General features: G+C 41.3%; 1 protein-coding gene across 2 annotated transcripts in view; it reads left to right on the top strand.

The window, feature by feature from the left end:
• The window catches only part of LOC128767901 (mannosyl-oligosaccharide 1,2-alpha-mannosidase IA), a 151,274-nt gene that overhangs the window by 77,076 nt on the left and 59,908 nt on the right, over nt 1-14,290 (top strand). For both annotated transcript variants that reach the window (XM_053880263.1, XM_053880264.1), the window contains exon 2: nt 1,326-1,422. In XM_053880263.1, coding sequence (XP_053736238.1) covers nt 1,326-1,422 — 97 coding nt within the window. The remainder of the gene's footprint in view (nt 1-1,325; nt 1,423-14,290) is intronic.

Raw genomic sequence — 14,290 nt, 5'->3', positions numbered from 1 at the left:
GCTTTAAAGAGGCGCCTGGAAACGTCGTGTGACAATCCTCCAACCTCCGATGCGCGGTCCAGATATCGGCATGTGGTTGCTTTAATCATTCGACATCACCAGTCTTATTGATCGTCGTGGCACAACAACCAGCCAATTAGTGGAATTGAAGGGCCGCCCAATGTCTCCTTAGATCACCTCTGCTTTTCATCACCCGAGAGGCAAACATTCCTTAATGAAGTTGAAGGGCAGTGTTTTGGGGGCACAACCTGTTGCCCGGGCTGCGGGTATTGATTCTATTCCTGTTGGTGTGCGGCTGCATGGCTGCGAAAAAAGCAACAGCAACCTTCCATTTCTTGATGGAAAACTATCATTATCCTGCTCACAGGCTCAGCAGGAGGCAGCAGAGAGGCTCGCTGTGAGAATTAGAAATCCTTTGTACAGAAAGATCTGACGCGTATTGATCCCATTCAACCCTTTCAACTACAAAAAACAATTTGAAATGGAGCGAAGATGGATGGATACCTGGATGGTCGATTTTTATTTTTACTCTTGACATTCAGATGTTTCATAAGCCACAGAGGTATTAGTCTTAGTCTAAATATTTCTCTCACTTTCTGTTGCTGTTTACGCTTCTTAGCTCTCGGAGACTCTGCTTCATTATGTTCCTCGTGTCACCTTGGCTTCACTGACGCATTAAAGCCATTTTTTTTGGCACATTTAGCAAGTCGGCCATAAATCGCTTCGGTAGTTAGCGTCATCACCATCATGCTTATGGTGTTTGTACAAGAGTTTACAACTACTGGCTCTTTTGCCTGTTTTGTACTGTTTGAAACAAAGTACTTACATCGTAATGTGTCACTTTCACATAATGACATCTAACTAGGTTTTTGCTCATAAATACATCAGTTTTAATTTGACACTTTTGAGTGGGGAAAAAGTGTAAAATGCATGGTCTTTCTCTTTCTCTCTATTATATAACGCTATATGGCTGATTCATTTTACTTGTACTGCATATTTAGTTATTTATTTTAGCCTTTTTTTCTAGTTATCCAATCACATTGTTGCATGTTTGATGTACTGCGGATGGTCATGTTAAATATATTATTGGTTTTTACTCATGGGAGGACATGACTATTGAGTGATATGGGATAGTACATTGGGATATGGGTGTGAGATGTTTCTAAATAGAAATGTCATGACAAATCTCCAAAATCCTGCCTTTGTATATCGACCTTGCACTGCTCTATTTCACTCGTTTCAATGCTAATTTTCAATGTGCTGTGAGAATTGAAGGAGAGTGTCTTTGATATGATTTGGCTAACTTCACCCTTTGTCTCTTTCAGATGATGAAGTTCGCCTGGGACAACTACAAACAGTACGCCTGGGGCAAGAATGAACTGCGGCCTTTGACAAAAAACGGGCATATTGGCAACATGTTCGGTGAGTGGCAGGACTTGAGTCATTTATAGCGCTGGGATTTGAGGCAATGTCAGTATCTCTGCAGTGGTGAAATACAGTACGCTGTGTAGCATTTTTAGGGCTGTGTATTAGCAGGTATCTAGCGATATGTTTCCCGATACAGGAGTGGTGATACAATACATTGCGATACTGTACGTTCAGCAATATATTGCAATAGGAGCCATCATTTTAAGGGGGAAAATCAGACAATGCATTACAATATTACATGCATAAAACAAGTTCATTGCTATGATGTCAGTCCAGGTCGACTTTCAGTAAAAGTACAGGAATGAATCACTAGTCAATAAAATAACTCCAGTGTACCGAAAGAAAACCTATGTATGTCACTAATGCAGAGGCGTATCCTGGTATCTATGTATTAAATATTGATATAGCTAACAACAATATCAAGACAATATCACACAGACAAGTATTGGGATATTTCAGCAAAAACATTGATGTAATATATATCAATATTTTCTTACACCACGAGTCATTTCACTCAAAAAGGCTGAAACACCATCTTGTTTTGGGGGAAAAAAGTTACATAAAGTGGGACATTCTTCACCCGGGTTGCTTCAGTGAAAAAGACCATCTATTCTTTGGTGAAAGTTTTGTCTGAGCCGACAGAAGAGGGTTTATTAGAAGTCTATTCTCGTAGAAGAGGCTGAAATATTCTGAGAAAAGTGGGTTTTGGTCTCTCCAGCTTTGGCAGGAATTACTCATTTCTGGTGAGTGATTTCTATTTAGAGAGATGAAAGAAAAGCTAGCAAGTGGCAGCAGCGTGTGTCTCCGTCGGCTTTTGTCACTAAATCAGCTTCCCAGTGTCTCTGGCTGCTTCTAATTGGAGGCAGATCAGAACAAGGTCCTGGGGTCGTCCGCTGTGGAGAATATCAGTCAGTTAACAGTGTTGATCCAGAGGGAAATCCAGCAATAAAGCTGCTAATAAAAGGCGGATCAACTCCGAATAAGCCCTAGATGGGTAGCAGCCTCCGTACCTGGGGTCTTCCTCCAGCTCCTCTGCAGGGAGTCAGGATTAACTGTGATGATGCAAACTCTCTGGTGACAATGTGCCATCCATCTTTCTTGAAACTCCTTTCATCGAAGTCAGAGATGTTGCTTTGAAGCGTCTTCCTCAGATCATGTTACGCACTGCCAGAAAAGACAAATCTGACGAAATGGTGACAAAAACATGGCACTTAAAGTGAGTGTCCCACCTTGAGCCTTGTAGCTTGGTGAGCAATTAAATTCCCACCTGGATCCCACTGTAGACTGGGACTGTCACGAGGAGCCGTCCGTCCTGCTGAAAACATCACGTTGTTTTTCTTAGTATAATTGGACCGGTGAAGATCTGAGGAATTCAATGGATGCATTACATGAACTCAAATGCAGACAGTTATGATTATATATTTGTTGTAGCTCATATTATTAATGTCACTCTCATTTTATTTCAATTCTAATAAGAATCAGAATCAAATTTATTGCTATGGTCAGTGGGCATCCCACCAACTATTAAAGTGCTTCGGAATAAAGTGCTGTCAACAAAATAAAATAAAATAAAATAAAAAGGCTGATCACAAATCTACAGTCTTGACGGCCGAAGGGAAGAAGCTGTTCCTGTGACGGGAGGTTCTGGTCTGGATGGACCGTAGCCTCCTGCCAGAGGGAAGAGGAACAAACAGTCCATGACCAGGGTGAGAATCATTTAACATTTCAACCTTTTTAAAGATCGACACCATCAGATTAATTTTCTGAGCATATATATGTATATATATGGCAGAATATATAACAGTCTTGTGAAACACTAGTTTTGCCTAGATATTTTGCAACTAAAGACATACATTCCTCCTCATCTTGTTTTCTTTTCCTTTACTGGAAAGTGTTCTTTGGTGCCAAGTGTGTTTTTGATGATACAAGCGCCGGTGGAAAAGTTAAAACAATATACATAAATAGTTTACCAGTTATTTTTTTACCCCATTATGGTGTAATGCCTGTAAAAGGTCTTCAACTTAGTATTAGATCCTTTTATTGAGAGATATTCGAACTTTAGTTCAGTAGAAGTGAATCGTTTTGTGCTGTTTTCTGTTGCCATTGCCATGGCCACGCCCCTTTTTGTGATCCAAGGCGTGTCCTGACCACGCCCCTTTTTTGTGATCTTAAGTTTAATGGGACTCACCACAACCTGAGACAGATCTCATCATCATGCTCCTTATTCTCAGTCTCAAAGAAATCTAATGCGATTTCTCGGATGGGTTATTTCAGAAATATGCATCTATGTGACTTACTTTTTTCTTATTATTTTACATACAGACTGAAGCACCAACGATCCAAAAAAGCTTCAGGATGACAGTCCATCATAGGAGATGAGCTAGTTTCTTTTTTAAATTTCATTGGACTCCGCCATTTACACAAAAGTCAAAATCCAATATGGTTTTGCCTCAGCTCGGGCTGCAAACCGGCATGTGTGGGGGAAGGGAAGCAATATCTCCCTGAACACAATATCCATTACCCCATCAGCAAATAAGCCTTCGTATGCAATGCCGCTATTATTTCCCTGCTCTCAACCTCAATGTTTGTTTCTCGGAATATTATCTGCGAAAGAGGAAGTGAGGGAGAGAGGGGGCCGCGGAGCGAGCAAGGTAGAAAGGGCATGATGCTTGCGAGTAAATGTCACATTTTGAGGGCTTCCGCAAGAAGCCAGGTATGAAATTGAACGCTGTGTTCCTTAATTTAATCCCAGGAGTAAACAATGATGCAGTGAGATTGACTCTATCCTGGGCTCGTGTCAGAATCCTGCCAATAAACCGGATGATGCCGATATATTTCCGCTGCGCAAATCGTGTCACTCAAACCCTAGAAAAAAGGTCAACTCCCAACACTATATTGCTCCACCATCCCCCTTTCCGTGCAATTACCTTAACTGTGTCTAGTCCCGGCCCCTTTCATTCCCTCAAGATCATTTTTTTTCAGTCTCTGTCTTTGAATATTAAGCGTCTCATCCACTTCAGTGTTGATACAAAGACAATATCGGATCAAAACGTGACTTCGAAGCTGAACAACTGGAGAACAAATGTATACATTTCGTTTTTTGTTTTACTGTGTGTCATGTCGTAGTGTTGACCTGTGTTTTTCAACGTTAGCGAGCGAGGCTACACCCACCAGACACAGTGACTCACAGGTCTGTGATTCAGCATTTCAGGGACGCTTCATGTCTAGTGAGCAATCGTCAACTGATTCATTCGGATACATGAATCTGGTTGAAGCGTAACCCTTCCCTGCTTTGAAAGACCTCACCCCTACATCCACGGCAGCTTATGTGAGTCAAAAGCTAAGAATCTAAATGAAAGAATTTTTTTCCGTCAGTGGCAAAATACCAACACACAATATTCAGGCTTGAAAACATGGAGTTATGTGTATTGCTGGTCTAAACTTATTTACGTTCTGCATCATTCTGACCAAAATTAATTCTGAAAACCATCAATGGCTTTAGTTGTTTTTTTCCTGGTCCGTTTTGTTTTATTGTGCAACTTTGATGCACGTCTTAGAGAGTCATATCGGCTAGTTGCCGATATTCATGTCGACAGCATTTGACCACCCACATTTCTCCGTATCGGATTAAGTGCCAAATTTGCGATGGGCATACTATATACGTCACACCTACATTTTCCGCCCCAAGTAACCCTGTGCGCATGCGTTACCAGCCATGCAATGCTCAAGCACATCTCTTCCAACCGGGCTATTCTGAGGAAGCACTTGCGCTCCCACAGCTTTTGGGTGCAAAGATAGAGAAGCACACCCTGACTGACCTGCCTCCACGGGGATGGCTGAAGGTCAGTGCTTCTCACCTTCAGCAGTATCTATAAGACTGTGAGTTACTCTCTATTTAAAAACAAAATGGCTTTTGGGGAAAATTACTTTAAAAGAAATGAAATCACATTACAGCTGAGGAGTCCGTGACGGAACGTCTGCCGTTTGTTCCTCCAGAGAAAGATTGTAGACAGATTGTATAGACTTCTTGTCGCGTTTGGGTGCGTGTTCCATCTCATCCGGTCAATGTTGGTGCTTCAGTGTCGTAAATGTTCCATGAGGAAGTGAATCAGAAAACAAAAAAAAAGGCACAGACAAGAGATACAACATGTTTTTGGACCCCATCCAAGTAAGGGAGCTCTTAGAAAACACTCTCCAAATTCAGAGGATTCTCTAGCTGCTTTTGCACGGTATTCTTCTGGGGCTCTATCCTGCTGCCTATATATAGGTTTAATTTACGGTATTATTTAGTGATATCAGAAACTGTGGACACCAGTTTCAGTTCACATCTCTTATCTGTTGACCACATTGAAGAGCTTTAATTGAGGAAAACAAATAAATCCCCGGGCTTCTATAGAGACACAATAACCCATCTAGTCCCTGGTTTCTCCCTTCCATTCGTACGTGCCTGGAATACCGTGACTTTAAGGTGACCTATAGACATTCTTACCACCCTCACCTTTTCCTTTTGCTACAGGAAGCAGCAATGATTGTCCTTCTCTCGCCGATAAGAAGGCTGCCTTATCAAAATACTCCAGCGAATAGTCCCAAAGAGCAAACTCCTGCTGTCTGTATCGACAGTATTTAATTTTATACCAATATTCCATCCAGATATTACAGGGATTATGGCAATAAATGAGTTGCACATGAAGTGAACTCACATTTCCTGGTAGCAGCAGTGCAGTAGAAAGGCTGTTGAGATGCCCTTTATTGTCATGAATTGCTGTGAATTGCTATGGTTGGAGTGTTTTTCTTCCATACAAATCTCACTACAGAGGTTTCCATGACTGTCAGCAACAGCCTTCAGGCGTCTCGCATCCCTTCAGACAGCTTTGTCTTCTGCTATTGCGTTTGAATTACAGAGCCCAGGTACAAAACCTAATTGCTCTGGAGCGAAAAGTCAACCTCTCCCACCGGCCGTACCGCGTGAAGGATTAGAGGAATCCACTTCCTCAGCGAGCGACGGCATTACCTCTGCGACCGCGTATGTGGGTCACTCAACGAAACACAAAACACATTACACGGCAATCCAGAAGCACCGTCGAGCAGATGGCCAGGACAAGGTCTGTGATTACCGATGAGAAACGATTGCATTAGTTCTGGGAGCCGCCCCTCACCCACCGCAGAGGGCTCTTATCAACCATCGCTGTCCTATAAAGGAAAGTGGATCACATGACCAGTATTGTACGCCTTTGATGGCAGGTGAAGACCTCTCTGAGGAGGGGGCTTTCCATATCTCCAGCTCATTTATGATTTACTTTCATATTCAAGTGGTTTGCGGGCTCAATAATTTAGTCCCGTCAGTACGCAGTGACTGTGGAATATTATGATGCTAATACGTGTCTTTCATATCGATTTACCTTTGATGTAGATTTGGATTTTATTTTCATTTGGTTTCCTTTTTAATGTAGATTTTATTTAAATTTTCTTTATTCATTAATAAAGGTGTAAAGAATTGAATTTCTAAAAGATTTTTCCTGATTTAAATAGCTTTTTCTCTTTTTTGTTTTAATGGAAAATAATGTACAAAAGATGTTTTCTGTCCCTGACAAGTGCCATCATAGGTCTGGTTCTCTTGAGTTGCTGTGGCGCCTTTGAAATACATTTGTGCGTCTCTTTGTTAGAGCAGTACATTGAAAAAGTGCCTGTCATTTAAAAAATAAATAAATACAAATCAAATGGGAAAAACAAGTAATTATTTGGGAAATACATTTCAATGTGTTTGTAAATATTTAGCATAGCATAACAGAAAATGAGCAACTAGCAAACACTGTTTGCGTTTGCTATTTAACTTCATATAATATGACCAAAGTTCACAAAATTTTCACAAACAAATCGACAGAAAAAAACATGTGCTTTGCTTGAGTTTGATCGTCCTCCCGAGTGGTTCAATTTAAAAAGTCGAGGTCGCCTTTTATTTCCTGAGAGGACCCCGGCATGCGAAATGAGCAACTTCTGTGGATGCGGGCTGCACTCCTCACCTCTCCTCTTATTGCAAGCCTGGGGACCGTTTCAAAACACCAGCCTTCATGAGACCGTCCCAAGGCTGGTGCAGATGGTGTGAAGTGCAGCCAGGTGTTTTTATTTGACGGAGAGCAGAGGTGGAGGAGGGGAGATGCTCGGGAAAGTAGGTTTTGTCGAGATTGATGGGCCGGATAATGAATCATTTTCTATTTATGATTCAGTCGCCTCTTGCAGAAAATGAGGCGTGTTACTAAGTAAATTGGGAAACGATTTCGACAAGTGTTCGGTTGTGCTGTAGACCCCGATCCAACGTCACATCCATTTTCTGGGTTTAATATCATTGATATGGTAGTTAACTGAAGAAAAACCGCCTGGAAACTAAGATTTTCTGTTTAAGAAGAGATAATTACTTGCAATTTTAGGCATAAAGAAAACGCTTGAAGACATAAAATTGGGTTAAGAACTGACAAGGTTTTTTTTTTCGTACTTGGATAAGGCTATATTTGAAGTGGCAGCACTGAGTGTCATGCTGCCGTCAAGTTCCTCACTATTCTTATACACTTCAAAAATCCACATGAAAATGTGGTTTGAATTTATTTATGAATAAGTTCAATATATTGAGTTGTTTAGCTGCCAAGACCCACATCCACACAAATAATGCATGCCAATCTTTTAAGTATTTTACTTCTTTATCAGGATTTATTGTTATTACCATTTCCATTCAAGATTCATGTTGTTGATGTTTTTACAGTGAAGTCATCGGGAGATCACTTTAATATTTGGTAAGACTTTGCCAGAGAGCGGATCAGGGTCATGTGGTCTGATGGGTCCAGACTGACCTTGTTCCAGAGAGATGGGTGATCATCAGGAGACATGAGGACAAGGGAAAGTAATGCACCCATCATGTGCCGTGTCGACCTTTGCTCAGTGGTCTGGGGTTAATCGTACGCTAGACTGCGCTCAATAACCATGTTCTTTAATCGATGGATGTTATTTTTCAACCCCGATACACTGAAGTTTGGAACCTTTGGTGTGCTCTGGAGAAGATGAAGTGGCATCATCCCTTCTTCCCTCCTTGTTTATTTACCTTACGAAGCTGTCTAAAGTCTACATGAGATTTATAAATAGCCTGCATTTGGAAGTGTCTCATGTGTGAGTCCTTGCACTTCATATCAGCTGAAGATAGGTTCAAAGGAATGGTGTCTGAAGCCTTAACTAAACGCAGCACGACCTTGCGCCCCGACTGTTCCGGGGACAGATTGACAGCATCCGCCGTCGTTGGGAGGACGGCTTAAATAAATGGCGGTCGTCAGGGAGTGTGGCGTTAGAGTGGCGGGCGGGATGAGGGCTTGATGCTGTGTGGCCACTTTCCATTTCCACATCATCCATTCTGTGCCCCTGGGGCCCCATCGCTGCGTGAAAGAATGCATTTATCTCCATAGCAACCACAATCAGGTGACAAATCACGGACAGGTTCATCCATCTCAACCAGACTTTATCCCAATGGCGCCTTTGAAATTGTCAGCTTCATCAGCGGCCCACGAGTCTTTGGATTTGATGAGTCTAGGTATGGGAGGAATGGAAGTGGTGGGGTTTCACTGAAGCACCAGTTGAGTTTGCTAAACACTTTGTTAATAAATTCAGCTGCAACAATGCAATATGTGGACAACTTCAGCTTTCCTTATGAGTGAAAGGCATATTATATTTTCTGTGTTCATTTATTGTATGTTTTCGTTTATTAATTTATTTTTGCATTTATTTATTTAACTTTCTTTCTGGAATTAGTTGTTACTAGACAATAGGCGATATGGCAGATATTGTTATTATCTGAAGGAAGTCAAGACTAATTTATATATAATGGGGAAATAATAAACATAACATATAAACAATAATAATAATAATAATAATAATAATAATCACGTAGTCTTCCCTTTTTAAATATTTTTTTGTCGTTCATTTAAAAAAAAAATATATATATATATATATATATATAGAATCCATCCCATTTTGTAAAAATAAATTGAAAGCTTGGCTTTTGTTTTCATTTTTTTTTTGTTTTATTTTTTATTTCACCCATTAGTAATTTAGCGATCCATTTTTTTGTAATGCATGGCATGAAAACACAACTTTAAATAATCGCTCTGTGCTTTTTTTTTAATTCTTTTTAAGAGGACTTTATTTTCACACCACCTGTTTCCCGCTTGGTGTCATCACTCCGCAGGCGTGTCACTTCAAAAGTGTTCAACTTATCCACAGTGTGGTTTAAATGCACGACCAGACGTGACCTGTCTGTGACCTGTCTGCGGTGTATGTTATAGTCATCGATGGTTATTGAATTCTAATTTAGAGAGAGTCCATGTGAATAGCAGGATTAGTTTGTGAGTGGTTTTTATGACTCACTTGAGTGGTCTCCATTAATCACCTGTTATGAAGGCGCAGGTGGAGAGTGAAATAGATTTCCGCGGCAAGAGGAGAGCTTTGATAATGCGCCGTGGAGGTGAACCTGCTGTCAGGGCAGGTTTTGTCCCGCAGCGTGTAATGACACTCCTGGCTGCAATAGTGTGAAACTGCTGGCGTTTGACTCTCGCCTGGATCACAGGCTCCTCAAGTTTGGGCTCTTGCAACAGTGGAAAGTCGACCAAAAGCCGGGAACGGAGGAAATGCTTGAATGAATTCTTCGTTGAACGCGGTTGATGGTCTTTTATTTTGGATGATCTGGGTTAAAAAAAAACATTTTCCGGCGTCATAGATGTTGTTATTCATCATTCGGGGATGTAGAGCTGAGATGAGCGAAGGGAAACAAAAACAATTCACATTTGAGGAGGGATTATTGAGGATGTTCCAGTTGACTGTAGCCATTCCATCATGCGCCTGTAACCCACTTGCTGCCTCTTCCTCCCTCCCCGGCTGTAATCCTCTCAACTCTCCGCTGAATGACGTCACTTTCGGATTCACGTTGGCGATGACATCACGGCGTCCTGTAGTAATCAGTGTTGAGCAGTTGTAATCACGATGTTTCCTGCCGAGCTTTTAAGCTCCCGTGCGTATTAAAGGCAGGCTTTTGCTTCACTTACTAATTTTAGACTTTTGAGGTGCGGTCCTTTTTTTAGCCCCGCTTCGCTGCTCCGTCTCACAAAGGAACCTTCTCCCTTCCTTTCCATATGAAATAAGTATTTATTTCATTGAGTTAAAATGTATATTATAAAGGAAGGAAATGTAGGTTAAAGCTTGCATTTTAAACAATATACAACCTTCATTCAATAAAAGAGGATATGTTTTTGTCCGGGGAAAGGTCAGTGACCCACTGAAAGTGGCTTCGTGACCCACTTTTAGGTTCCGACCCGCCAGTTGAGCATAACCCCTTTAAACCTTTAAGAGGGCTGACAAGGATAGGAGTGGGTACTATACAGTAATGACAAATGTGGAGCAAAGAGAATTCTGTTTTATCTTTCAGTACAAAAGGAGATTCAAAAATTGTTACGTAAGACCTTTAACTCACCGCGGCCCCTTTAAGTACTTGCATTTAAATACATTTCTGGATGACTTCCTCAAGTGGAGTCCTACGTTCTCACAGCCTGCTTGACACGATGGGTCACTTCACACTCAGTGCTGCCCCCTCGGTGTGACATCATATAAGAAAAATGGCTTGACTTTGGCAGAGCTCAAACTAGCTATTGTATTTGTTTTGGATTTGTGATATTTGAACTGCACTGCTGTTTATGGTTTCTAATTAATATTCTTTCATTTGGTAGTTTAAAAAAAAAAAAATTATTTATACTTTTATTGTCATTTTTGGTGTATTTTCCGCCGTTACAAATTGTTGAAAGTTATTATTTTATTGCTTGTTATTTTCTATTTTTCTTTAAATATATATGTGTTGACATATGGTTATCCTGAGGTCCAAGTACTTTTTTTTGTCATATTTCCCTCCACGTATTAATGTATTTGTGTTTATACATTGTAGCAGACTCACACTGATCGCCTTCTGTAAAGTTCTTGCTTTTCATCCTTTTATGTTGATGTTGTATTGTACTAAATACAAAAGGCTTTATGATACAATGAAACCATTTCATCAAAACAAAAGTGACAACCAATTAAACAAATTGAACATGAATCAACGATATTTCATCTCATAATGAACGTTTCCCTTTTGAAGCCCGCAGTCCCAGTCAGCGCTCCAGACCGGGCCCTAATACCGTCCATTGCACTTGTTTCCATCTCCGTCTAAATCCTCTGCTGTCCTCTCGATTTTGGTGACTCGCCTCTTGAATTGTGACAGAGAGGGAGGCAGAGTGAATAAATGAATACTGCATGATATGAATTCCGACCGCACTTGTATCGTGTCACGAGGGTGGAAGAACTTTCTCACTGGGGTTGACAGTCTGGGTCATGCTGGAGAAATGGTCGTGGGTGTGCGGGAATGATGCTGACTGCCACTGGCATCTGGGGGAAACAAATGTGCTGACAGTCCAATAAACAAAGGGTTTGGTGTCTTACTGGAATATAACTTGATGGAGTGGTTCCCAGTGGTGTTGTCGCTATATTGTGTATACATTATTTTTGTTTGTTTGTTTGACTTGGTCGGTTGGTGGTTAGTGCTGCGGACTCGCAGCAAATTGAAGTTTTGACTGTGCCTGGGTCTTTTATACAGAATCTCTCAGGTGCTCTGGTTTCCTCCCATTGTCAAGAGCACCCCCCGCCTCTCGCACACCCACCTAACTCCCCAAAAACCAGTTCCTTTCAACCCTTATGTCGTGAGTGCTCTCAAAAGCAGGCATCTTCAGCTACAATCACAGAAAAATTCCTCCCAAACCCAAACTCTTCCTGACTTACCGGTGGCTACACTGTTCATCTAGCGTCTTTATCACCCGTTTAATCGGAGCCTGTAGCTTTAGCTGTCACTTCCAATCAGGTTTTTTGTGTGTTGACACAGCAACCGATGTATCATCCTCTCTCATGCTGCGCTGGTGTCGGCTGATCAATGTGGTCGAGACAGGAGGGTGGGAGGAAGTGAAGGGTTCGATAACATGGTGTGCAGAGTGTAATCTCATCTGAGAAGCTGCCATTTTCGACGGAGACTCCTTGCAGACACACGGGCCTCACCCACAGTGCCAAATTAGGGGGCTGCAGGTGGATTGATGTGTGGTACCATGAAACCAAATCCAACGTGGCTACCAAACAGATTATTCACATTTTAAATGAGATTGATAGCTTTTTATTTTGTCTATTTATGTGCGGAATTCACGTGGAGTGAATTTGAGGCAGTTTGAGGCAGTGACTCAGCAGCTTCACTTCACCGTGGCCTCTTTTCGATCGCTCTGACTCAGGAACCCTGAGAGGATCTCAAGTTACACTACAAGTGTCAGCTTCTTATTGACTCCAAACTCTTCACTGTGGTCTCCTCCTTCAGAAGTTTTAAAGTATTAAGTAAGTATTACTGAGTCTGGGTGCAGTAAACATGTCCTTCTACAATCTGATGCTGACTTGGTACAGTCATGTTTCTAGTGGGTAAATCCTTCCTGTCTGGTGATGGATTTATCCAGTATCTTGTTGTTGTAGCTCTCTCAGGACTCGGAAGAATTTCCCTATTATGGTCTGATGCTCTCTTCCTGGAAGGTTTTCTGGAATGTTCACAGTTGGCTGTGGCTGGTTGTGAGAGTGAAACTTGCTGTGTATATAAGAAATATCTGCTGTCCTACACCACACCCTCTTGTTGTGTATATATAGACGAGACGCCCAAATAACCTGACTCGCTACGATCTTCCGAATGAGTATCTCTGAGGCCTAAATCAAGGGCCTCAATGTTGTGCCACATTTGAGCATGGGTGTGGCTCCATTAGTGACCCACTCTTGATCCAGAGAGATGGTTAGAAAACACAGAGTCAAGCGGCGGATGTGGCTCACCTACTGCAATGAAGCCAGCCACATGCTTCAAATCACTTAAGTTTGTTGAAAATGTGCTCACGTCACGTCCTTCTGTTAAAACTTGAAATCGTATCAAGCGTTGGAGTGAATTGACTTGCGTGTCCTCGCAGGCCATCTGATAAGCAGCGCTCTTCAATAGTCATTCAGATCCCATCTTGTTTCGTGCCCCGCAGGCAGACATGCTGCCAGGCTTGTTTTCATGCCTCCCTAGTGTTGCATGTTGGAGCAAGTCAGTGTTGGAGATTCATACTTTGTTGTGCTCCAAGCAGATCAAAATATTCCAGGTCTGACATCGCTTCATTCAGCTGGATGGAGCCAACAAATGATATTTTCCACTTCATGAAAGCACATTTGAGATTTGTTGCTTATTAAATGCAGATGAGGTCATTTTTTTTGAAAGACAAAGAATTGAAGTTTGCCTTCTGGCAGCATTAATTCTGATGAAATTAAAAGCGGTTTCAGCTAAATTCTTAATGTGTTCTTCTTTGCAAACAATTCAAATCAAATGTTTGGGTTTTAAATGGTCCATATTCAATTGACCTCTTATGAAAAAAAACATGACAAAAAAAGTTAACAAAATTAATCTGAAATATAATTCAGAGAACCATGAAGTCTTGATGGTCATGATGGACATAAATATCTTGTTTATTAAATGTCGTTTTAAAAAAATAAATAAACAAAAACATATACAGTGGTACCTTGGTTTTTGAACATCTCGGAATTCGAACAAATCAGCGTTCAAACAAAAATTTAGAGACTTTTTTGCTTCGGATTTCGAATGAAAATCCAGAACTCATATGCCCGCGAAAAAAGACGGAAAAAACATATCATGCGCTGACCGTTGTTATTGTGTATAACGCAGCCTCTGTATGCAGACGTGTCCCGTTAGCTACATTTACTGACTGTTTTCTCTTCATATTGAGGTGTAAAACCT

The sequence above is a fragment of the Synchiropus splendidus genome, chromosome 12 (genome assembly GCF_027744825.2).
Source record: "Synchiropus splendidus isolate RoL2022-P1 chromosome 12, RoL_Sspl_1.0, whole genome shotgun sequence".
In the NCBI taxonomy this organism is placed as follows: domain Eukaryota; kingdom Metazoa; phylum Chordata; class Actinopteri; order Syngnathiformes; family Callionymidae; genus Synchiropus; species Synchiropus splendidus.
Note: the sequence above shows the minus strand (reverse complement) of the source record. Positions and strands in the feature narration are given on the sequence as shown.